Genomic DNA, 27,479 nt, shown 5'->3' with positions numbered 1-27,479 from the left:
GTGTTCAGGTCGGGACTCTTATCAAACGTGAAGTTTCATTGAGATTGGACCATGTACACTGAAGTTATGGGGACATGTACACAGGGTGGGACTGTTACAGAATATGTGAATTTTAGTGGAGATTAGACATTGTACACTGAAGTTATGAGTACCATCTATTTCATGGCGAATCGTCGAAATTCAATGCAACACCATGGGCACGCTGTTCAAGGTACAGTCACAAATAGCACAACTTTTAATCAGCAACATTTTTTAACTGTACTGACCAATTTTGATGTTGGTCCGATAAATTGCCTGGGAGGAGTTTGTTCATATACAAGGCAAAAAATTGCAGAAAATGGCTGAAAAATTCAAAATGGCCAACTTTGACAGCACGCCACAGACACACCCTTCAACGTACAGTCACAAATAGCACAACTTTTAATCAGCAACATAGTTTGACTGTACTGACCAATTTTGAAGCATATCCGATGAATTCCCTAGGAGGAGGAGTTCAAATACAAGGCGAAAAATTCACCGAAAATGACCACAGAATTCAAAATGGCCAACTTTGACGGCACGCCATGGACACGCCCTTCAACGTACGTGCACAAATAGCACAACTGTACAGACCGATTTTGAAGCACATCCGATGAATTCCCTAGGACCGCGGTTCTCAAAGTGTGGGGCACGCCCCACTGGTGGGGAATAGAGACGTGACAGGTGGGGCGCGCCAAACGGGAGGAAATTTCCTTTTTATGGCTGCGTTTCATTAGTAGTTCCACTTCCCCTCGTTCACTTACCCTCAGTCCTTGGTATGACGTAACAGCATACGTCGCATGGAGGCCACTTGGAGCGCGGAGGGAAAGTGGGCGGGGGAGGAGCGGGGGATTTAAATGATATGCACTTGGCCTTGGAGTCTACTCATTGGCAGCTGTCGGCGTTATATGACGTAAACTGCAATGCATTGTGGGTGATATCCACCTCGGAGTGACCATCGTTGTTCACTCGCTCCCTCAGCCTCTGAGGGTCCATCTCACCAAGTTCACTAAAGTTTTCCAGACAATTGGAACGACACTTATGATGGTGGCGGGGATTCCCCCGAGGGCAAGTGAACAAGGACATGTTGAACGAGGGCATGTTAAACGACTAATGAAACGCCGTCTATGCCTTTATATCTTTATCCAGACACCCCAACTGTCCCGGAAGTTCCGGGAGTCTCCCGCATATTGATAGCGGCTCCTTGACGCCCGCAAATGAGATCCAATCTCCCGGAATCTGGACTAGAGAGTGAGTGTGTGTGTGTGTTGTGTGTTTGTGTGACTATAAATGCAGCGCGTGTGAGAGCAAACCGTCCTTATAGCTGTGTGTAGGGCTGGGTGATATGGCTTAAAAATAAAATCTCCGATTTTTTCACACCAAACCCGATTTACGATTTTAATCGATTTTAGTGTAGACTGTTTTTTAGCGGGTGTTTGTGGGCTGCAGTCCTGTATATCTCGCAGAGAGCAACATGTCTCCCACTCGCCGTACTGCTACCTTTGGTTGCAACAGCTTTCAAACAAACTTTGCAGTGGGTCGTGGTTTGTTCGCTGTCGGACGCCACAAAACCAAACCAGTTCCAAACAACCGACGACACTGTGCCTTTTTTGGGGACGAACTCATCATGGCTTGCTGCCATGTTGTGTTTACCTGTGGAGAGGCGGGGGGAGGGGTCAGCGCACTCTGACCTACGGGAGCCCAAAGGGAGTGCCGGTGTTGTGGAAGTTCAAGAGAAAAGCGATTTTAACTAAAAATAAATCGTGTTTAACTACGAATTCGAATTTATCGATGAAATCGATTTATCGCCCAGCCCTAGCTGTGTGTTGCCGCTTATTAGACCGATCACCCCCGGGGGCGACACCAAGTGTAACAGGAATGTTGGGGCGATGGGGGCAGGAGTGGCTTGAAAATTCCCCCCTTGTCCGGAGTGGGGAAATGACCAAAAAACTTTGAGAATCACTGCCCTAGGAGGAGTTCGTTCAAAAACAACGCGAAAAGTTCGCCGAAAGTGAAAATCAAAATCAAAATGGCCGACAGGGGGTTAAAAACACAGTCAAACGCGCTAAAAATAATAATAGGTAAGAATAATAAGAAACATAGCAAATACAATAGGGACCTCCAGCGGTCGCTTGCTCGGTCCCTAATAATAATAATAATTCCTTGAATTACAATAGGTCCTTGCACTGTTGGTCAGTGCTCGGTCCCTAATAATAAATAATTCCTAGTGAAACAAGAGGGTCCTTACACTTTTGTCAGTGCTCGGTCCCTAATAATAATAATATTTGAAGCTGCAAGCAGCGTTGGGCAGGACCTCGCACTCCACGCAACTCGGGGAGTGCTGCGGACCACAACAAATCTCACGTATATTAGCTCAAAATAGCCACGCAGCGCTTACTTCCTGTTGCCAGTAGGTGGCGCTATCACTATGTCTGAATGTTGTCATGTGTTCAAGGCGAGAGTGTTATCAAACACAAAACTTCATGTGTTATCAAACACATGAAGTTTCATTGAGATTGGACCACGTACGCTGAAGTTATGAGGACGTGTTCAGGGTAAAACTGTTTCAGAATATATAAAGTTTATTGGAGACTGGACATTGCATACTGAAGTTGTGAGTACTATTTTAAGTCGAATCTGCTGAAATCGACAATTTGTCACTGGCATCCGGTTTGATGTACAGTCACAAATAGCTCAACTTTTCAATCAGTTTGTATGACCACAGAATTCAAAGTGAGAATTCAGAGTTTGTTCAAATACAAGGCAAAAAATTCACCGAAAAATGCGCACGGAATTCAAAATGGCCAACTTTGACGGCACGCCACGGACACGCCCTTCAACGTACATGCACAAATAGCACAACTTTTAATTAGCACCATTTTTTGACTGTACTCACAAATTTTGAAGCATATCCGATAAATTCCCTAGGAGGAGTTTGTTCAAATACAATGCAAAAAGTTCGCCAAAAGTGAAAATCAAAATCAAAATGGCCGACTTCCTGTGGGGTTTCGGGTATGGGTCCAAGAGGCTTTTTTGTACGTCCCGGCATGTTACACGTGCCTACCGAGTTTTGTACATACCGGTGAAACGTGGCGCCGGGGCTGCTTTTTATTTATCCCGTAGGGGGCGCTACAAACACGACAAACACGATTTTTGGTATGTGAGCTTCAGGCACCACTCTACACGTGCCCTGTGAATTTCATATTCATAACTATTACGGTCTCCGCACAGTGATTTATCATGCCAAAAGAGCGCCACCTAGTGGCGTATTTTTTTTGTCCTTTTTAGTGAGCCTCAGAGAGCCATGGGCAATCATCGTACAAAGTTTCATTTTAATCACACGTGCCGTTGCAGAGATATAAACTTCTTCATTTTAAAGAGCACCACCTTGTGGTAATGACCTGAAATTGTGCACGATGCCTAAGAAACACATCAGTAACTATGGACCCAAGTTTGGTGACAGTTGGACAGAGCAATGTGGATAAATAGTCCACTTCCTTTTTTGACGAAAAATCCACAGGAAGTGTTAATTTTATAACGTGCTTATTTTTTATAATATTAAAATTCTTTGAATTACTTTTCTATGAGAACGGTCCCAACATGCTACGTGAAAAATGTTGTGCAAATCAGACAAAGTGCATGGGAGGAACACGGAAAAGTAGTTTATGGACATTTTGCGCTCTAGAAAAAAAAAATTCTAGGCGTAAGTTGGCGGGGCTTACATGGGGAGAATCAGCTCTATTCACCAACGTGTGGATACAAGGTTTTTGAATGTGCGACAAACTATGCAGAAGTTATTAGCCTAAACACATTTTTTATGATAGTAACGCCACCTAGTGGCCAGCCTGAAAGCGACGCATAGAATATCCCCATTTTCACCAGGCATGACAACTTTGCCAAATAAAATTGAGTGTTCGTATATGTTCAGGGGGGCAAAAATGCAGTCAAAGTGGGCTAAAAATAACAGGTAAGAAGGAGAAATCGAGCAAAAACAATAGGGACCTCCAGCGGTCGCTGGATTACAATAGGGCCTTGCACTTGTCAGTGCTCGGTCCCTAATAATAGGTAAGAAACATAGCAAATACAATAGGGACCTCCGCTCGCAAAACAAGAGAGTTGCTGGTCTGCGGCTGCCTCGATCCCAAATAGCTCTCTCTCTCTCTCTCTCTCTCTCTCTCTCTAATTATGGGAGTGGCTGCCGTCACAGGCAGCTGTTTTCAGCAACCAGACTTCATTCAGCTCACCTCAGCTCCACCTCTTTGCACATTTTTTCCCCCCTTAGCCGGGACTTACCTACCTATGGGTGACGTCACAGAATACGTACATTTTTAATTATACAGTCTATGGTCGATCCACAGGATTAACATGTTAAAACATGAAAGTGGCTTTGAAGAGAACATAGATACACTTAAACTGATATTAATTTTTGTAGGTGTCTAAAATAGGCTTAGCTTCTGTGCTGGTACTACTGTCTGCTTCTCCAAACTGGGGGCTACTGTAGGTACTACACTGACTGTGTAAAAGTACTTCATACAACCCCACTTCAATAAATCTGAACTAACAATTTGATGTCTAATACTTGAGTTTTTACTCCACTGAAATCCAATAAGTTTTGATGTTTGACGAAAAGCAGGGAGAGAAAGACAGAGAAGGATAAGACAATGGCAGGAAGAATTCAAACTGCGGTTATAGGCTATGTATCTTAACTACCTGAGGTTTATATAAGCTAACTTGCTGAAGGATAAGCACAACAGTAATAACAGTCTAATTCAGTGAGCTCTAATTTAACTCTGCCTAATCTTTCATCATAATCACAATAAGAAAAAGTAATCCCCAATCTTAATCATATCTTTGACAATGCAGATGGATCTTATGTAAATGAGACTTACTGGAGAAGGTGAGCTCAGCCAGTGGAATGTCACAGTCCAGACAGTCATCGATAAAACAGATGCAGACACTCTCAGCCTTCACCTCCACCCCAGACAGTGGAGCTGAGTGGCTGCTGGAGTTGGAGTCAGCTCTGGCTCTGGGATGACCTGCCATGTTCTCAGCATTCTCCAGAAGCCACGTGGCAGCCTGGTCCAGCTGGCCTGATGGACGTATTATTATTATACTATTAACAGGTATGGATAACAGTGTTAAAGGTCTCACTCACCTTTACAGTTGATCAGGGCTCTTTTGCAGTCCTCTTTCCTGAAGCCAAGGTCTTGTAAATGGGTCAGCTGGCTCGCTGGGGAGACCAAACACAACCTTGTTAATACCTTTCTGGGAGTAATAATACCCAGAAAAGTATATTTAGCTAAACAGTAGTAATAGTGGACACTGAAAAAAAATGTGCCAAAAACCCTGGACCTGTATTCCCTGTATTATTTTGGGGAATGGAAAAGCAGTTAAAGCTACTGTAGGTTATAATTAAAAAAAAATAATAAAATAACTTTTTGTCATATTTTAGTAGATTTTTCTTTATTACTGTTGCAGCTTTAAACCATAGAAGATTAAAGACAACTCTATTCGCTGGTGCCTACATACCTATAAGGGCCTCAGTCTTCTGCCTGAAGATGTCTTTGGGTGTAGCAGGGGGATCCGTGTGGGGTGCAGTGGTGGTGTCAGAGTCAGAGGGCAGTGGAGTGCTGGCAGTAGGGATGGACTTGGCGATGGCCAAGAAGAGCTGAATGTCATTGTAGGACAGACGGATGTCCAGAGCAGGAAACTGAATCTGCCAGAGAATCACAGGCACAATTAAAAGGCCAATCCAGTGTACATGTCAAAGTCACTTCATTAGTAAACACAGTTGTGTAATGTCTTCTTTTGTTCTATTTTGTCAAGTTTGAGTAAAATCACTTGGGTGTGTCAGTGTGGTTTTAGAAACTACGCACTTAGCCTGTGTTACAAAATAGAGGTGTAGAGATATGGGCAGAAAGAGTCTGATAAAATAGACTGAACAAAATTATAAACGCAACACTTTTGTTTTTGCCCCCATTCATCATGAGCTGAACTCAAGGATCTAAGACTTGCTTGTGTCTTGCTTGTGTATGGTGCCAGCAACTCATACAGTGGTTTGTACAGATAAATAAATAAATATTATCAGGTTCTCAATGGTATTTCAATTCAGGGGGGGTGTAAAAAAATTTCTGTCCCCTGGGGGGGTATGACAGAAAATAATTGAGTCAGTACAGTTAAAAAACATTGCTGATCAAAAGTTGTGGTATTTGTGACTATACGTCGAACCCATGACGATGTGTCGAATTCCGCCGATTGGCCATAAAACAGATAATACTCCAATAAACTTCACATATTGTGTAACAGTCCCACCCTGAACACGTCCTCACAACTTCAGTGTACATGGTCCAATCTCAATGAAACTTCACACGTTTGATAAGAGTCTCGCCCTTAACACGTCTACATGACAATATTCAGATATAGTGAGAGCGCCACCTACTGGCAACAGGAAGTCTCCTGAGGCAGCGGAGGCTCTGAGGGACTGCTTTGAATGTACTGACTGGAGCGTCCTGCAGGAAGCACATGGTGAGGACATCGAGGGGGTCACGCACTGCACTATTGACTACCTGAACTTCTGTATGGACATTGTGGTCCACATCAGAACTGTACGTTGCTTCCCCAACAACAAGCCCTGGATCACCAGTAATGTCAAGGACATCCTGAACAGGAAGAGGAGGGCATTCAAGGGGGAAGGTACAGGGGGAACTCGAGGTCCACCTGAGAGAGGCGAAGGAGGACTACAGAAGGAAGGTAGAACAGAAGCTACAGCATAATAACATGAGGGAGGTCTGGGATGGCATGAACACCATCACAGGCTGCAAGAAGAAGGGCAACATCACAGGAGAGGGGGATGCTGGAAGAGCAAACCAGCTAAACCTGTTTTTTTAACAGGTTTGATACTCCAGCTCCCACAACCAGCAACAGCCCACTTCACACCCCCACCATGTCCATCACCTCCCCCAATTCTACCACCTCAGACTGCAGACCACCCCCAAACTCCACACCTATGGACAGTTCAACCGCCCTCCCCACCACCATCACCAAGGATCACGTGAGCAGAGAGCTGAGGAGGCTTAGTCCAAGGAAAGCAGCGGGTCCGGACAGAGTAATTCCAAGGATGCTTAAAGGCTGTTCTGCTGAACTGGGGGAGCCACTCCAGCATGTCTTCAACCTGAGCCTACAGCTGGGGAGGGTCCCAGTGCTCTGGAAGACTTCATGTCTCATCACGGTTCCTAAGAAAAAACACCCCAGGGAGCCGGGTGACTTCAGACCAGTAGCATTGACGTCACACATTATGAAGACCTTTGAACGGCTGCTGCTCCATGTCCTTAGACCCCAGGTCCACCACGCACAAGATCCACAGCAGTTTGGATACCAGGAGAAGGTGGGCGTGGAGGATGCCATCCTCTGTCTGCTCCATAGCGCCCACTCTCATCTGGACAAGAAGAGCAGCGCTGTGAGAATCGCATTTTTTTATTTCTCCAGCGCCTTCAACACCATCCGGCCGCTCCTGCTGAGAGACAAGCTGGCAGAGATGAGGGTGGACCCACTCCTGGTGACATGGATTACAGACTACCTCACGGAGAGACCACAGAACGTCAGACTGAAGGGCTTCACGTCAGACACTGTGGTCAGAAGCACCGGAGCACATCAGGGGACTGTGCTTTCTCCCATCCTTTTCACTGTGTACACATACGACTTCCAGTATAACTCTGGGCTCTGCCACATGCAGAAATACTCGGAGGATACTGCGATAGTTGGCTGTATCAAGGATGGACGGGAGGGGGAGTACAGGAGCCTGGTCGAGGACTTCAAAAGGTGGTGTAGGTCCAACCATCTGCAGCTGAACACCTCAAAAACCAAGGAGATGGTGGTGGACTTCACACAACCACATCTCCAACCCGTGTCCATCGAGGGGGTCGATGTGGAGGTGGTCAGGACCTATAAGCAGCTGCAGCTGGATGACAGGCTGGACTGGACAGCAAATATGGACACTTTAGACAGGAAAGGGCAGAGCTATCTGTATTTCCTGAGAAGGCTGGGGTCCTTCAACATCTGCAAAAAACTACTGCAGATGTTTTACCAGTCTGTGGTGGCCAGCGTGCTCTTTTATGCTGTGGTTTGCTGGGGGGAAGCAGCAAGAGGAGAGACGCCGGTCGACTGGACAGACTGGTGAGTAGAGCTGGCTCAGTGGTGGGCACAGAGCTGGACTCTCTGATGACAGTGGCAGAAAGAAGGACCCTGGACAAACTGCTCTCCATACTGGACAACGCCCACCACCCTCTGCACAACGCCTTCACCAGGCAGAGGAGTGTGTTCTGTGGCAGACTGCTGTCTCAGTCGAGCTCCACCAACAGACTCAAAAACTCTTTCGTCCCCCTGGCCATCACACTGTACAACAGCTCTCAGTAAAGGCAGGGAGGACAATAGACAACCGACAATGGACAATTTCTACCATTATTTGCACATCCATTTGCACTGTTGACTGTTTGCACTGTTTACTGTAAACACTACTGTTAATTTTATATGCTACTGTTAATTTTTTTTAAATATTATATACATATAGACTTTCTATTTTATTTTATCTTTTATTTTATTTTTAATTCTATTATTAAGGTTAGGGTTTTTAATTTTAGTTTAATTTATGTTTTGTATTTTGTATGCTACACGATACTTGAATTTCCCTCGGGATAAATAAATGATCTATCTATCTATCTAATTTTGTAGGTGTTTCCATGACTGGAAATCTATTCTCAAAATGTTGAGTTTCAGTACCCAATCCTACACACAGGCAGAATGTTGGGCTTAAGAACAGGAGGAACACTTTGTACCTCCAGTAGCGGTGGGATGTCCTCCACATTGAAGGCATCCAGTAGTCCTGAGCTGCTCTGGTATGTGGGGCTCCCACACAGCTCCACCTGAACATTGACTGGGTCGATGATGGACAGTGCTGTCTCCTGCTCACTGCCTAACCGACAGGAGAACACCTGGGAATGACAACATACAGATGAATCAAAGTTAAGAAATTTACAATCTGGATATTGTGGTAGTAGCTAATAGTACTAGGACATCACAATATGGTCAAGTGCAAAATCCAAATTGCAGGAGCTTTTGATAAAAGTAAAATTGTACTGTAATGAAGTACTGCAGCTCTGAAGAGATGCCCTGGCCAATGAATCTTGTACTCCAGATGTAAGAAAACACATTTGTCAAACTGTTCAGTTCAACTTTGAACTTGAAACTTGCAGGTGTATTTAGAGTTGTTATGAGTGATGGCAGGTATGATAGTATTTGCAATGGCAGTACAAATTATAAGTAGCAGTAGAGCAATAATAGTAGCAGCAGCAGTATTTAGTTATTTCATAATATTATTAATATATTAGTCTCTTTGAGATTGGGATTCTTTGTTCAAAGAACGTTAGCAGTGGTTATACTGGTAGTCTCAGTTGTAATGTTTGAGCATCAAATGGCGCTCTGACAGTTGGAGATGTCACCTCTATTCCTGCCAGGCTGCCAGAGAAGGGTCTGTCCAGCAGACGGGGTTTGTAGGTGAGAACAGTGGTGCCTTTTAGAATGATAGCATTGGTATCCAGACACGACGAGTCCTCCACAACCACAAACTCTGTGCCTGAGGACCAAATAACAATAGGATATTTTAGAAGACAAATATGATAAAATACACAGGCCAGGTCATGTAGGAGCTTATATAAAAAAAAACAGTGAAAAGTTAGAGCTACATTTTTTATATTTAATAAAAAACGTTCAGGGGTTACTGTTATTGTCTCAATGATGGATCATTCTTCCCTGACCTGTGACGTTGATCTTGACTTCCAGGCTGCGGTCCTCGGTGACCGGCACCGTGGATCTCTTGGTGACAACACCGCTCTTGACTGTCTTTGGCATGACAGCCCCAGTGGTGCTGGTGGTAGCGTTGCCCGAGTCAGTGCTGGTGTTACTGGGCCAGCGTCGGCGAGGTTCAGAACCGGCTGCAGCCTTCTCCACTGGCACCCGCAGGAAGTCTTGCACCAGCTGAAGCCAGTCAAAGATGAGAAAAACTCTCAGGTTGTTGAGGACCACTGTGAAGCAGGAGGAGTCACGTGTGGATCTGCAAGAAAGTGCAATGTAACCAACTATCCAACACTACTAAAATCTCTATTTCTACTTATGTTTAGAAATGTGCAATGTCCTTATGATACCTGTAGTGCAGTTCCAGCTGCAGTGATGCCCGGTTAGTGCCTGTTTTGGAGGGCTGGAGGATGCAGTCAAAGACATTGGGCCTTGCGCCACCAGCTCCACCAGCGCTATCACTCGGCCAGGTGTATCGAGTGTCATATGCCAGCAGGGAGTGAGACACTAAATTGACAGACTTGGATCCATTGGAGAGACTCTCAAATAGCAGCTTGGATTTCATGAAGTCAAATCTTTGTAAAAGAAATAGAAACATAATATTAAAATGGCATTATTCTAGATAAATGTCTATTTTACAACTCTCAACTAGAACATAACATATTGAACAGATTTGACATCTGCATTAGATTTTCAATGTCAAGTTAGATCAGTTTATAGCTGTGGCTGTATGCCTTTCCACTGTGTGCCATGGTTCTGGCATTATGACCTCATGAATTTGTTGTTGGGTGAGGCTTCAATATAATTTGCATTATTTCTGTGTCCTTATTGATTATATCTGCATATACAAATGCCTATGCTATGCTGGCATCTGAACATTTGTGAGAAAGGTAAATTATGGTCGTTTCTATCAATTATTTGTGGGGCCTATGTATACCTATTTATAGATTTTTATTTTTAATAAAATTTGTATTACATTTCCTGATATAAACACAGACAACAAACAACAAAACAACATGGCCACAAAAAACAAACCTCCGACTACTCGTTATGTGATATACACAGTACAATACACTTAGAGAAAATCGTCTCCCTACCTTAATAAACTGTGAGAGTATAACTGGGAAGACATGGGATCTGAGTATATGTACATACACACACATTTACACACAGACATAAGGAAACGCTCAGACCCATTAAAATTGACAGCGATGCAGCAAATACATATCTGGAAAGAAAGAAGAGTAATAAAGAAAATAATCATATTAATTTGAGAGAAAATGCTATGTTTTTAATAGAAAAAAAATAATAATAATAATCAGAAGTAAATTAATGTCCAACCTTACGACCCAAAAACATCAGTTAGCCAGTTTTCCTCATTGCCATCTATCATCCCTTTTAATACAATAGTTGTCAGTCTTTTACCAGCATATTTAAAGAAAGGGGTCCAAACCTTAAAAAACTCATCCACCCTACATTTGAATTTGTATGTTAGATATTCCATTAGTAGTAAGTCAAATATCACTTTGTGCCAGCCCCCAATTGTAGGTGGTGCATTATCAACCCATCTGAGCAATATATTTTTCCGGGCAGCAAATGAGAGAATACTAAGCAGCCTTCTTTGATGAGACCCTTTAATATGAGGACAGGGCAAGCCAAAAAGCAGAACCTGAGGATCAGCATCCAGCTGGACATTAAAAATCAAATTAAGTTTACTAACAATTTTACCCCAGTACTCCTCAATATGGATACATGTCTACATACAGTGCCTATAGTTTCCCACCTCTACTTGACATTTGGAACACTTTTCAGACAAACTTGAGTTCATCCTGTGTCTGAGCTGTGGTGTGATCTGCAAGCGATGCAATATTCTAAACTGAGTCTCTGGTTCTGTTACATATGGAGATCTCTCTAGCTAACCACCATATTTCTAGCCATGTTGATTCATCTATTGTAAGATTGAAATCAGCATTCCATTTGCATCGAAGATACTCTAAGTTCATATTGCTAGCAGAGTTGAGCTCAGCATATCCCTGACCGAGAACTGCTTTCTTGCCTCTACCAAGAAGTAAATATTCCATCTGTGAAGTCTGACAGTCATACCTGCTTTGATTCTGAATGAAGCTGCGAATTTGCAGATATCTGAAGAAGTGGTTTCTCGGGAGACCATATTTCTGTCGGATTTGTTCAAATGTAAGCATCACTCCTTTATCAAATAAATGTCCCAGAGTTAAAATCCCCATCAGTTCGGTGGTGGGGACGGAGCTGGACAGTGTGGAGGCTGTGACTGAAAAGAGGATGAGAGGGAAGCTGAAAGCCATCATCGACAACCCCTCTCATCCTCTCTACACTGAGCTTAGGCAGCTCAGGAGCACTTTCAGCCACAGACTGACCCAGCCCCGAGCCTCAAAGTGGTTCTGGAGGCTCGTTTGTTCCGTTTGCCATCAGACTCCACAACGCCACAGCGCCCAGTACCTCCAACCCCAGCAGACAAAGACTGGTTTAAAAGTCCTTCCTACAACGCACAAACCTTTTGCACTATTTATATTTAATTTCCACTTGCTCAGTTTAGTTTTAGTTTTTTAGTTTTAGTCAAGTTTAATTTTCTGCTCATATTTTGCACTCCATGTCCTTTTTGAACAATGCATAGTGTATATAGTTTCATTTATAGCTTCATATCTTCTATTATATTTTGTATTTTGTAATATTTTTATTTGTGATATTCTTTGTTCTCTGTTTTGCATTACTTTGCCCTATTGCTGCTGTGTCAACCTGAATTTCTCCTAAGGGGGATAAATAAAGGAATATCTTATCTTATCTTATCTTATCTTATCTTCTCCCACATCTTAAATCCTGTGTCTGAGCAGGCTGGGGCAATATCCATGTTACCGTATATCGGAGCTAGCGAGGACAATGTTTTAGAACGATCCTCTAACTTCCTTATTGCTTGCAAAGCTTGCAGACCTGTTGTAATTAAGATGTTATTGTCCCCAACATTCCAAGGCACATAAAAGACTAAAAGACTACCTGTATTCACAGATAATGGCCTCTAGCCACACCGATTCTGGGTCATTATTAATCGACTCAGCTATGTATCTAAGCTGTGCAGCCAACTGATAGAGCCTAATATTTGGGACGGCTAAGCCTCCCTGCTCTACAGACATTTACAACTTAGCCATTTTTAGTCGTGGTTTCTTTCTGTTCCAAATAAATGAACTGATCCAGCCATTAACCATTCTAATTGTTTTATTATTAAATAAAATAGGGAACATTTGAAAGTGATAAAGAAGTCTCGGCAATTCTACCCATCATTGACAGTGGAAGAGATATCCAAGTCATCACATATATGCTTTAAAAGAGGTTCAAAGTTGGCCTTTCTACATTGCCTCTAATGATGGGGTGATGGAAATCCCAAGATAAGTAAAGCCTGTGGGTGACCATTTAAATGGACAAGAGATGGGCCGATAAGAGTTGCCTAGCAGAATGACTTCAGACTTTATTTTATACCCTGAAAATTTACTAAATTGATTTATTACTTTCAAAACAGATGGTATATATTTAGTTGGATAAGTTATAAAAAGCAATATATCATCAGCATATAAGGCTATTTTATGATCTTTCCCACCAACTGAAATTCCTGTGATATCTGGGCAATCGAGACCCTTGAAGCTATAAGGAATACCTTATAGCTTCTGCAAGAGGCTCGATCGCTATAGCAAACAACAATGGGGATAAAGGGCACCCCTGCATGGTTCCCCTGCCCAAAGGAAAGTAGGATGAAAGCTGACCATTGATCCGAACAGCAGCCAGTGGTCTGTTATATAACAACCTAACCCAGTTGTTGAAAGCATCTCCAAATCCAAACGTATTTAAGGTGGAAAAAAGAAAGTGCCATTCAACTCTGTCAAAGGCTTTTTCGGCATCTAGACTTATCACCATACTGGGCAACTTCTGCTCATGCGACAAGTGAATTACATTTAACAGCCTTCTCATGTTTTTACAGGAGTTCCGGCAAATAATGAACCCTGTCTGATCACTGTTGATAATGGAGGGTAAAACCTTCTCAAGGCACTGCGCTAGTATTTTAGATAATATTTTAAAATCAACATTTAGAAGACTAATAGGTCGATGAGAAGGACATTCATCAGCTGGTTTTCCTTTTTTAATTTCTCCCATCTAGCGGTGAAATTGTATTTTGCATTCAAACGAATAGTGCTCTCTAGTGCCTCACGTTTTCAAATGCGTATTGCAACTACGGTAGCCGTACCAAGAAGCCTACCTGTCGAGGAGAAAGCAGGCAACTTCAGCGTCCCTTTGAAAGTCTTTCTCCTTCATTAGCTCTTTCCACCTGGGAAAAGCTACCTCGATGTTTACCCTCGTTTTTTTAATTCGCCGGTCACGTTGCCTTTTTAATTCCCTTTTTTCGGCGACAAGGATTCCTTCTCCTGTGGCTCGGCATGAGTATGATCCTCCATTATTAACTAAAGTGCAGTGCAGACTTTCAAATGTGCCGGGGCAGTGATAAGCGCCTCTCACTGATCTCCTTCTCTGTTATAGCTGGTTTCAGTCACGTGTCGCTGGCTCTGAACAAAAACGTGTTGTGGAATAGCTAGACAGGTAGGCTAGTGCTTTATGTCCCTCTCGGCGATTATATTTTTTCAAAATGGTGGAACGACATGGAAGCCTCCATGGACTTGCCCGTCCAATGTATATACAGATAAGAAATTCTTTGCTTACGAGGATAAGTCAGATCATTGGCAGAGGTAATTTTACACCAATGAGGACACATTTATGAATGAAGACATTGATTTTAGCTAATACAATACTTAAAACACTACACAATGACCCTTTAAGTATAAGACTAATATTGGCCTCTGTAAGTGATCTAGGTAAAGAGCCTTTATCAAATGATTCGTTTATTATCTTACAATCTTTATACAATTCACTGCTAAGGCTGTCTGGGCCTGGAGATTTCCCTGATTGTAAGGTCTGCAATGCCTCTAAAACCTCCTGCTTTGTAATTGGTCCATTTAGCCCCCTAAAAACCTTACAAACTGTATCAGATTTACTATGTCCATTTGTGTCTTTAATGGAAGAAATTGTCTGAGAGTCAGTTGTCTTGTTCAGTCTAGTCTTGCAAGATACTATTTATAGATTTGAAAATTAGAAAAAAATCCAATTCCAAATAGTTTTTTTGTTGGGCTGTGAAAGTATATAAAAGTCCCACCTTGCTAATGAGCGTTTGTGCTCAGAGGGTTTGGGGCTGTCCAAGAGCTCCAGACTGACATCCATCATGTCCACCAGGAATGACAAGTTGGTGTAGACATCTCCACTTAGCACCGTCTGAAGAGAGATACATTACATCAGTACGTAAACAAGCACATATATAGGGGAATATCTGGAAATGAAAAAAGCCATTAGTCAATTAAATTTTAATTTCGTCATATATTTGCAGAAAAACAAAAACAACAAACTGTGTTCAGGAGCTGCGCCTTATCACCTTTTATCTTGTAACACAGGGAGTCTCTTACTGGTGCATTGTTGCATCTGCTAACTGTACTAGCTGCTGCCTCTAGCTAGTTAGCTGCCCTACTATTCGGACTGCAAGCTTGCAGTACCAGAGGAGGTTTGTTTATACTACTAGCACAGGAGCTTTGGACTGACAGGAAGAGGGGACTCAGCTGCTGGGGAGCATCATAGCCATAGTAAAACAAGCGGACAACGGAGTCAGGCTCACAGCCTCCCAGTGACCACAACATCATCCATCGGATTGTATAAGTCTGTGAGTATTTGTTTTTGGAAGTTGAAAGTTATTTATTCCATGTTTTGAACAATGAGTTTATTTCAACACAGTATAACATCACACAGGTGAATACGTGTTCAGTCTCCTTGCTGGTTGTTCCGACTCATTTAGATTCATTACCGCTTTTTCTGTTAGCATTTAACAGGAAGCTGTTAATATATATACACTGAACAAAATTATAAACGCAACACTTTTTTTTTGCCCCCATTCATCATGAGCTGTGTGATGGAACTGCTCACGAACAGATTTTGACAGATTTGTGAACAATATTTGAGAGAAATAGGCCTTTTGTATACATAGAGAAAGTCTTAGATATTTGAGTTCAGCTCATGATGAATGGGGGCAAAAACAAAAGTGTTGCGTTTATAACTTTGTTCAGTGTATATATATATATATATATATATATATATATATATATATATACTAAATTAAATATCATAAACATGCAACGACTAGTCAACTATTGGCTTAAAACAACAACTACTGGGGTACTTCCGGGTCACCGAAGGGATGGCAGCGTAGTTGGAGCGCTCTCGACCAAAGTGTAAAAAAAGTTGCCCCAAAGTCGAAGAATAAGAAGTTGTGAATTATCTTATGTAAACCCATAAAAGGGGTTAGGATGGCGTCTAAAACCAAAGGTAAAACGCCCTCTCGGAACCTCAATAAAAGTAACGAGATGCAGCAACAGGACGAAGCTAAGGCTAACGTTAGCCTTCCCATGAATAGCAACCAAGGGGATGTCGGAGAAAAATCAGCGGACCCTGATCCTCAAAGAGATACTAGAGTTCAGACAAGACAACAAAAAACAACTTGAAGATATCATAGGAGAAATAGCCAAGACTAATTTGAAGATGTATGAAGCTCAGGCGAGGATTGTGGTGAATGAGGAGAGGCTACAGAGTACGGAGGAGGCACTAGCAGAAATGCTAAAAATACAAGAGCAGCTCCAGTCGAAGTTAGCGGACCAAGAAGGGCGCTCAGGAGGGAAAACGTGAGGATATACGGAGTACCACAGGGAGCTGAAAGTGGTCCCACATCAGTGATTTCATTCGTGGAGAAGCTGCTTAGAGAGAACCTTGACATCCCAGACATGAAGAATCTACAAATAGAGAGAGCCCCCGGCTGGCGCCCAGCCCAGATCGATTCTCGTCAAATTCCTCAGTTTTAGAACTAAAGAAGAAGTGCTCTAACTTGCATGGCAAAATAAAGGCTTCACATGGAATAACTGCAAAATTAGCCTCGACCACGACTATGCACCGGTCATTCTGGCCAGACGAGGGAATACGAGGAGGCACGGAGGGTCCTGAAGGAAAACAACCTTTCAGACCCTGTTCCCAGCCTGGCTCAAAGTTTTCTACGAGGATGGCACTAAAACCTACGAGACGGTGGAGGAGGCAACGTCAGAACTAGCAGCCTGGGGATCGCCGGTGAAAGTAATTACGGAACCAAAATCGCTTCTGGAGAGGATCCAGCGGTGGTCATAGCAGCCGGCGAGAACTCGGTGCACACCTCGGAGCAGCGGAGCAAGTTCCAGGGAAAAGCTTTAAGTTTTCAGATATGAACAAACGGAGAACACAGACTGATTTAAGATTGATGAGGATCAGGTATAGGTTCATAATTATAAAGAAAATACATTAGACGAAATAATGTAAATCTTAGTGAAACGGTCGAGACATATACATATATATAAAAAGGGTTCCTTTCACGACTGCTATCAAGGCTGAGGGCCCTCTAGTCCAGTTAGGATACAGGGGTTTTCCCTCAGAGTCAGACAGGTCTATAAAGAGACTTCACTGTTGGAAGTATGGTGAAAAGTTGCCTTGTTTAATTGTAGTTCTGGTTACTGGTTTTGCTTTTTTGGTTGAGAAGGGATTACTTACTGTTTATTTTGAAGGGAAGAGTGATCATTTATTTCAGTTTAAACAAAATGCATAATGGACCTGTGAAAATAATTTCATTTAACGTTAATGGGGTTCTGAATCCAGTTAAAAGAACTAAGATTTTGTCAAAATTAAAAAGAGAGAAGGCCCAGGTAGCTGTCCTCCAAGAAACACATAGGAGTCAATCCGAACATGAAAAACTAAAAAGGTTAGGCTTCCAACATGTATTTTACTCCTCATATAAGCTGGGCCACAGGAGAGGAGTTGCCATCCTTATATCAAGTACACTTAACTATGAGCATCTTTCAGAAACCAAGGACAAAGAGGGTAGATTTATTAGCATCACAGGGAGAATAGAGGGGACTGAAATAACATATGTTTATGCCCCACCAGGAAGTGGTTATTCTATAAATTGATAATCTATACACACTAGAAACACAGAAAAGGCTTCTCTTCCTGAAGCAAAAGAATTACTAAGTAGGAGGCAAATCAGCAAAACTTTTAGCGTACAAATTACGCAAACAACAGGTTGAAAATACGATCTAAAAAATACAAAATCCCAAAACAAAACGGGTCGAAGATAAATTAGGGAAAATCCAAGAGAGCTTTAAGATATTTTACCGGGAGCTATATTCCCGACCCCAGGCATCCAATGAGAACCAAATTGACCCTTTCTTGAGCTCCCTAGAACTGCCCAGACTCACAAATTCAAATAACAACGAGTTAACTCGGCCAATCTCTATCAAAGAACTGGATTTGGCTATCTCTAAATTAAAGGTTGGTAAGTCTCCAGGTTCAGATGGTTTTACCACGGAGTGGTACAGATCTTTAAAACCACAGTTATCTCCATTACTACTTAGGACATTTAACTGGATTATGCAAAAAGGAGAAATTCCTCCCTCCTGGAGGGAGGCAGTTATCTCAGTTATTCCCAGGGAGGATAAAGACAAACAGGAATGTGGCAACTACAGGCCTATCAGTGTTCTAAATCTGGACTACAAATTATTCACTTCAATTTTAGCTCGTAGATTAGAAAACCCAACCTCATCCACCTAGACCAGACTGGATTCATCTGACACAGACAAACTTTAGACAACATAAGAAGGACCCTACACATTCTAGTACAGATAACTAAAGACAAGATTGAATCAATGATAGTGGGACTAGATGTGGAGAGGGCCTTTGATTCAGTTAGATGGTCATTTTTGTATAAAATTTTGGGAAAATTGGGATTTCAGGATAGATAGATTTATTAGAGTAATTAAGGCCCTATATGATAAGCCTACAGCGCAAATAAGGATTAATGGAGATCTTACTAATTCTTTTTACGCTGGAGGGTGGAACTAGACAGGGTTTCCCAATCTCCCCTCTCCTCTTTGCTATATTTATTGAACCCCTAGGCCAAGCAATAAGACAAAATGAAGGTATCAAAGGCATTAAGGTGGCAGGGATCGAACAGAAAGGTGCTCTATTTGCTGACGATGTCCTGGTCTATCTGGAGGTGCCTGGAAAATCATTTACATGTTTGATGACATTGCTGACTGACTTTTGGAAGGTATCAGGCTATAAACTTAACATATCTAAAACAAGTTATGATTCTAAACTTTATTGCTTCGAAACATCTTAAGGATGGATATAATGGGTGGCTGTGGCTCAGAGGCAGAGCAGGTCGTTCCTTAATCGGAAGGTTGTGGGTTCGATCCCCAGCGCCTGGTACCACATGTCGAAGTATCCTTGAGCAAGATACTGAACCCCAAATTGCTCCCGATGTTGTGCATCGGTGTGTGAGTGTGTATGAATGTTAGTTTCTGTTTGATGGAATTTGCCATCACTGAGTGAATGTGTGTGAAAGGGTGAATGTGGCACGGTCGGAAGACTAGAAAGACGCTATACAAGTACAGGTCCATTTACCACTTATAACATTAATTGGGAAGCTGAATCACTAAAATATCTAGGAATCAGTTTGACAAAAGATCCTTCAAAACTATCACAAGCAAATTATGGGCCGTTATCTTTGAAAATAAAATCAGATATGCATAGATGGAGCCTTATCCCTTTTTTGAGTTTGAGTTCAAGAATAGACGCAGTAAAAAAATCCTCCCTAGATTACTGTATATTTTCTGGACTCTCCCAGTGGAGGTGAGTGACAATCAATTCAAGGAATGGGATAAATGGATCTCCAGATTGATCTGGCAAGGAAAGAAACCAAGAATTCGGTTTAATATTTTACAACTAAGAAAAAACAGTGGAGGCATGGCTCTCCCTAGCCTAAGCAAGTACTTTTATGCCTCACAGCTAATTTCTTTGCTGTATTGGTGCAACAGGGAGTACAAGGTCAAATGGAAGGAGATGGAATTAGAAATGGCAACAAGTTATCCTCCTTATCTCGCAGCTCAATTTGTAGAGTTAAAAAACCCTTGGATAAATCTTACATTAAAAATATCGCATAAGGTGGTTAAGTCAAATGGAATTGATAATATGCTAAGACTTTTTAGATGGTATATGATTCAGATTTCACTCCACATAGGATGGATAAAAGATTTGAAACCTGGACAAGGAAAGGACTTACAGCCTCTCTCTCTTTTACACACAAGGGTACGCTACAGAGTTTCAAGTCTCTGCAGGACAAACATGGCCTAGAACACAGTGACTTTTTCAGATACCTCCAAGTATGACATTATTTTAATCAGAAGTGCAGTCTTACAGATTTATTAACATTAGAATTTGAGTTTCACAAGATCCTGAATTCAGCCTTTAAGGCAATACCAAATAAATCCATTTCGAAATTGTATATTGCTCTTTTTCTCGCTAAGAATGAAAACACCATATATATTAAAGATAAGTGGGAAAAAGAAGCAGGAATAAGTCTCCCTGAGGAAACTTGGGGGCAAGTTTGCAGCTTCCAGTGGTCCTCAACTGCCTCCACGGAGTGGAGAGAACACTGCTGGAAAAATGTTATAAGATATTTTAAGACGCCTCACCAGGAAAAATACAATAATAAGAGCTTGACAGTGGAGACAGTGTGGCTCAATGGAGGCAAATCATTTCCACATATTCTGGGACTGCCCTAAATTGAACCTATATTGGAATGCCATCCACAAAACATTAACCACGGTATTCAAATTCCCATGAACTTGGAGACTCTTTATCTGGGCCATGTTGTCTTCTTGACAGGAAGGAGTGATACAAAGCTGCTGCAGGCCCTTTTGGCGGCAAGTAAAAAATCAATCACTAGAAAATGGCTGAACCCAGTGCCTCCAACATTGAAGGATTGGTATGGAATAATTTTGGAAATGTTCTTAATGGAAAAGTTGACATATTCTTTGAGGACCCAAAAAGACCAATTTTATCAGATCTGGAATAAATTTGCTGAAATATTTAAAGAATGTATGTCATGATACTGCCTTTTCCAAATAAAATATAAATAAAAAAAAAAGTTAAGTTAAGTAGTTTACATCATAATCAAGCCTAAGTCATTATTATATCGCTAATCCTTAGTCGGCTTTTATATGTTTGCACAGTAAATTGTTCAGTTGTTGGACAGTGTACGTGTGGTTGTCTGCTTTCTCACATAGGTGCTGGGGTCCTGCAGGTTGTAGGGCCGCAGGAAATCTTCAACAGGCTCTCCCAGGTTGTTCTCCAGCAGCCCTCTGATCAGCTGGTAGTGCTCCAGGTCCAGAGAGCAGTGTACTGATGACAGGCTGCCGTGGATGGACATGTCAGGAACTGCATGGCTTAACTCCCTAACAGCATCAAAGAACAAAAGCACAAGTTTAAATAATGAGTATGCTATACTGCAGTGTTTCCTCTAGGATTTTTTTTAGCAGCGGCGGCAGGCCCGTCCGAACATGTGCTATTTAAAAAAAAAAAAAAAACACTAGCAAGCTGAAGAGACCACTGCTGGTAGACCACACCAGAAAACAAATAATAACAGTAAGGTAATACCAGTTTCTGTTGCATGTATAACTGTTGGATAAAGAGTAAGCCATATCAAACTGGTAAACCAATTGCATAATAAAGAAAGTCACATTGTCGTAATGTGTTTTCAATTCTTTCTGCTCCCTAGTGGTCAAAATGTCTTGATGCCACTTTATTCATGCTAATGAATCCAACAAATATATGTATGGTTTGTTTGAGTATTATTTCAAGTAGGGACGTCCTGATCCAAGTGTCTTTACCCTGATCCCTATCAAAGTCCTTTCATATTGTATATCTGCACATACAGAGTCTGACTTTTATTTACTTAAACATAAATATGTATCTGACACATTGAAATAACGTGCAAGCTACAAAATTTAGGATTTTATCAGAGGGCAGAGGTCAACAGTAAATAGTGTTAAATATATAATTAAAGAGGCTCACTTACAGTCATCTGAAAGTTTTCTTTATGGTTGAATGGAAGTACTACTGCTGTTGGAGGGCCAGGTTTGGCCCACACGCCACTACTTGTCGACTGTAGATTATTATGAGGTGTAGGTATAATGTTTCTATTATGCATACTCTTCAGACACAGAGAGCTGACCGTAAACAACTGACAATAGATGGACAAGTGACCGACTGACCCATAGTCCCAAGAGACATAGTCCTACATTGTAATTTTTGGCACCAATAAAACAAAAAGCAGGCCGTACTTGTCCAGGTTGCGTTCCACTTTAAGTTTGAGGCGGCAGCAGTCCTTAAGCAGGTTGTCTCCGGTGCGACGGACAAAGTATGAAGGAAAGATGAGGTCTGTGGATTCTGGAGGTTTACCACTACTGTCCCATGGCTGACAGGGCAGATGCTCTGCAGCAAATATATCCATCTCCTGCAGGTCGAGGGCAATGCAGTCCAACAGGCACACATGGTCTTCTAACGGGGAAAACACATCAGCTATTTTTAGTAGTGTTTTTAGTAGTGTACAGTGGAAAGAGAAAAGAATGGCATAAATGAGGGGACAACATGGTGTGTTTTTGTCTGTAAAATTCTGTCTTTAATTTGTTAAACATAATGGGTTTAAAGTAAACTTCTTAGCCTCATTATTGAGGTCCACCTTTTCAGGTTTCTCTCAGCTCTACCTACATACAGTAATTGCAGATGCTTACCGAAGCTTTGAGCATCATACTCCTCAGGGGTCCTCCCTGTGCCTGGGGCCTGTGGCCTGCCAAGGGTGAACCCTGTGGAGGAGGAGCTGGAGGGGGAGGCTCTAGGCCTCTCCTGCTCACTAGTCCGCCTTGCTGCACTCCGGACACGCTCCTTTTTCAAGAGAGAAGACAGAGAAGAGACATACAGTTGCACTTCAAGTCAATTTAGCAATATATTGCATACACACAAAAGCAGATTACTTTTTAAAGGGGCCAAATAAATACAACATAATTTACCGAGGGGATTAGATATGGTTTTAATAAATAATAATCTTTGTTTTACTATTGGAAATAAGACGTTACCAACATAAAAGCATTTTCAACTGTGGAGGATAGTGCTAAAACTTTGGAATCAAAGGGCTGAGGAGTGTACTTGTGCCAACGACAGTATGAGAAATGTTCCTAAGAAAACAATTCAACACATCAGTGAATTTATCTTTTCCACTGTTTGTAATAATAATCATTTTAACTACCATTTTAAGCAAAGGAATAGGATTTACTTGAACCATTATGTTGCATTTTTGAACATTTTCATCCAGTCGATCAGACACCGGGTGAAACACATTCTCAGTGACAGCAAAGTCAACAAACACTAGTATTTCAAAATCAAATTGTATCAAAACAGCACACCAACTTCTCCCAGTAAGCTCTCTGATCAGTGTATACAGTATATGACTTAAGGCAGGGATTGTTGGGCCAATTATAGCTTTGATTTGGGCGTCATGCCCAATCTAACCAAGATGCAAGTACAGGCCAGTTGGTGTTGACAGTCAAAAGATTTAATTTTATAGTGTTTTGCAGTCAGTCCCATTAAAATTATCTTAAATATGACTTGATAGAGTGGAGGTACCACATTGTGCTAGGTCCAGAAACTCATGAGAGTAGCTGAGGAGTGAGCCATCGCACGCTTTTTAATCTATGTTGAGAGTTGCACATGCGAAAAAACGGCAGTGTGTAAAGACAAAGTTTATAGCTGAAATGTGAGCACTTCAATTAGTTTAGTTGGGTGGCATTATAGGATGTGGTTCAAACTCCAAGTATGTATTGCACAGTTTGCTGCAAGTTTAAGAGCAAGGCAGATAAAATGTGGTTGTTTTTCAAAAGCACATCAAAGCTCCTGAAGAAGACAGCTGGAGTGCCAAATTGGCTTGAATGGCAGCTTTGAGTCCTTGTTTTTTGTTTACCGCTGATAAATAAGCCACTTGTGGTGACCCACAAGTAAGACTGAAGAGACATTCACCAAGAGACTGTACCTTTAAGGTAGAGGTGTTATGGGATACTAGTTCCTGGTTAACGTTGTGTGGCCGTTCTGAACTCACTCGCTGTACAGTGTGATGTACATATTGAAGTGAGTAAAGCTGATTCGACGCATCTCCGTCTCTTGTCTCCTCACTTATTGCACACCACACACTAATAAAGAAAAATTTACTTGGAGCAAGAAGTATCTGACCCACTCATCTGACAAGGCAAGTAAAAAAGAACATTTATGTTAAACTAGGGCTGCACAATCTATAGAAAAACATCATATTGCAATTATTTTGACTGATATTGTGATTGCTATATGATTCACAATTAGTGTGGGAATTATCATTTTATGATAGTAGACCATGGTATCTGCAGAACTACAGTACATCATTTTAATGCCGTTTTTCAAACATTTTACCTTTATCATCACAGAAAATTTTTGTTTCTGTAATGTACCTATTGCAGCTGTGGCAGAGAGGCAGAGCGGGTCGTTCCAATCAGAAGGTTGTTGGTTCGATCCCTGGCTCCTGGTGCCACATGTCGAAGTATCCTTGAGCAAGATACTGAACCCCGAATTGCTCCCGATGCTGTGCATCGGTGTGTGAATGTGTATGAATGAGTTAGTTTCTGTTTGATGGGCTTTGCCATCACTGAGTGAATGTGTGTGAAAGGGTGAATGTGCCATGTAGTGTAAAAGCGCTTTGAGTGGTCAGAAGACTAGAAAGGCGCTATACAAATACAGGTCCATCCATTTACCATTTACCAATTAATAATATTTCAATTCATTAGTGCAGTCACGTTGAACCCTGTGGAGGTTAACAATTGACAGATTACGATTTGCAAATTAAAAAATAATAATAAGGGGAAAGATTTTTTTTTCATTTTCGTAATTTATAAAATGTAATGACCTAATTGATATTTTTTTTTTTTTTTGCGTATGTTTTTTTTTCCCCCCCCCCCAGCATGCCTTGCCCATGGGTCAGTCACGTTGTTTTCATTGGAACAGGTAATCAGTGTTTCCTCTAGGATTGTTTTTTGCAGTGGGGGCAGGCCCATCTATTTAATTTAACTTTTTGTAGAGATTGCAAGAGTGCACTATGACTGTCAATGTAAAAAGGAGACTTACAAATGTTTATGGGGAAAGGAAAGTATAACTGAGGACTTCCTTGCAAACTGTTTTTGACAAATGTCCAATAAATGCAGCATGTTTCTGAAGTTTAAAAAAATAATAGTTTGAATAATCGTGATTTCAATTTTGACCCAAATAATCGTGATTATGATTTTTTCCATAATCGAGCAGCCCTAGTAGAGGTATCTCATCATCTCGCTCATTTACAATGCAGGTCCACTCCTTATTTCCCATTCATCCATTTCATCCTATCATTACTGAGTTGAAGGCAATACTAATAGGATAAGGCATCAGTATTATTGGTACTATTCCAGGGGCTATTCCAGTCATACACAAACATGATCAGGGAGCTTGAAAAGTTGGTGTAATCCACTCATGCAACAAATATTTAGGAAAACGCTCAGTCCATCACATAACCAGACAATCAAACCGACTGCAAAAACTGGGCAATATGTCATAACAACTAAAGTAATGTAACAGCAAATCATTTGAAACTGTATCACCAGGCGTTCCAAAATACAGGAGCATTGTGAATCTACAACTCAAACGAAATGCTCCAAAAAGTTCAAATCTGCTTTTAAGTGCAGTTAAGAGTGACATGTGATAACTGTGTCTATGTCAAAGAAATCATTGACATACACTATACTATCACCCATCTGTAGTATGTCATTCAGAGTACTGTGAATTTTGGTGTAGGATGAAAACTGAAAAGTAAAACGGATAATGTGACAACCCTTTTCCACACTAAAAAGCAAAAAGCATGCCGTTGTACCTTGTAATGGGATGGATCCTTGTATGAATTTGCATGCAGTATAAAATTCTTCACAAAAACATAAGATGCACATGAAATACCAATACAACATTTACCTCATGTTCTCCTTCCAAAACACACACATCTCTCATACAAATGACACCCTTCAGTTCTTCACACATGACTGAGCTGACCTCATTAGATTGTTGGTGAATGGACACAAACCCAAAGCCAAAGCTCAAAGCTGGCTTACTATGTATGTGAAAATGCGGTCAGGGTTGAACCAGGAAAAGTGACTCTTATTCAATAGTGGATAGTAACACATTACAGATTATAGGTAAATTACCAGTCCAGAGACTATTACAGACTTTGACTAGGTTTAGTTATGGAACCATGCTTTACATTCTTCAGTAAACCATCAGGCAGTGCTGTATTCATTGAGCATTTCAGATCAGATTCAAATGATAAGGTCAATTACTAAAAATAAGATGATGAGAAATCATCAGTAGAGGGTTTCCATTGCTTTTTCAGGGAGCCTGATGTTGGTTGTATCAAAAACCATGTAGCATTTTTAAAACATGGGTAATACCATTAAATGCATAAATGAATACAGTAAAATTAGACAAAAGAAGAAGAGGGAGCATTGCATGAACGGGAGGATGAACAGGAAGCGTGACTCACCAGAGAAGGAAAAAAGGCATGTGCCATGGTGAGTTTCTCTACCTTGTCTTTGAGGGAAAAAGTCCCATGAGTCCCAGCTGTTAGGAAGCAGTTCTGCACCTTCAGCTGGCCGAGGTTGGCCACGATGACCCTTGGTGACCGTGAGCTCTCCGGGATGAGAATAACTGGGGCACCGGCCTCAATATCCAACAGAACCCTGGACGCTCGCTGAGGATGATCCCGTACCTGCAGGAAGAGGCAGGAGAAAGACAGCAGAGAGGAGAAGGACAGGGTGTGGAGGAGGGGAGGGGAGGGGAATAAAATTTCAATTTACAAGCCACTACACCTTAATGTGACGTCACATCAGAATTAGTTTTTAAGACAGGAAAGTAAGTAAGTAAGTAGAGCTTTATTTATATAGCACCTTTTTGACACAGAGATCCAAAGTGCTTTACAAACAACAAATATACATATGGGTATAACCATACCCAATCAAACATACATAGGGAGCATGTAAATACAAACATAAGGAAGATAAAACAAGAGGGAAGGATAAATTAAAAGAGACGACAGATGAGAAAACAAACAAGGAGATCTATAAAAAGGTTTGCCTGTAGAGGTGGGTTTTGAGGAGCCGCTTAAAACAGTCCACAGATTCAGTGAATCTGAGTGATTGGGGAAGACTATTTCACAATGTTGGGGCTAAAACAGCAAAGGCATGGTCACCTTTAGTTTTGCAGTTAGAGCGGGGAATGGATAAAAGGCCTAGATTTGAGGAGCGAGTGGAATGAGGAACAAGGAGATCTGAAATGTAACTGGGGGCAAGGTCATAAAGTGTCTTATATGTCATCAGTAAGATCTTATGGTTCATTCTGAATTTTACAGGAAGCCAATGAAGGGATGCGAAAACAGGAGTAATGTGGGACCGACGGCTGGTTCTGGTTAAAAGTCTGGCGGCTGCATTTTGTACTAACTGTAAACGAGTTAACAAAGCTTGACTGAGGCACGTGTAGAGGGAGTTACAGTA

General features: G+C 41.6%; 1 protein-coding gene across 1 annotated transcript in view; it reads right to left on the bottom strand.

Moving 5' to 3' along the window:
- vps13d (vacuolar protein sorting 13 homolog D) overlaps positions 1–27,479 on the bottom strand; it is a 112,835-nt gene that overhangs the window by 49,586 nt on the left and 35,770 nt on the right. The window contains 12 exon segments of the mRNA XM_051425983.1: positions 4,908–5,108; positions 5,174–5,248; positions 5,548–5,734; positions 8,850–9,005; positions 9,513–9,646; positions 9,828–10,123; positions 10,215–10,439; positions 15,092–15,207; positions 21,119–21,290; positions 22,179–22,395; positions 22,629–22,779; positions 26,516–26,698. Coding sequence (XP_051281943.1) covers positions 4,908–5,108; positions 5,174–5,248; positions 5,548–5,734; positions 8,850–9,005; positions 9,513–9,646; positions 9,828–10,123; positions 10,215–10,439; positions 15,092–15,207; positions 21,119–21,290; positions 22,179–22,395; positions 22,629–22,779; positions 26,516–26,698 — 2,113 coding nt within the window.

This window comes from Dicentrarchus labrax, unplaced genomic scaffold, assembly GCF_905237075.1.
Source record: "Dicentrarchus labrax unplaced genomic scaffold, dlabrax2021, whole genome shotgun sequence".
Classification (NCBI taxonomy): Eukaryota; Metazoa; Chordata; class Actinopteri; family Moronidae; genus Dicentrarchus; species Dicentrarchus labrax.
This window is presented reverse-complemented; position numbering and strand designations above follow the sequence as displayed.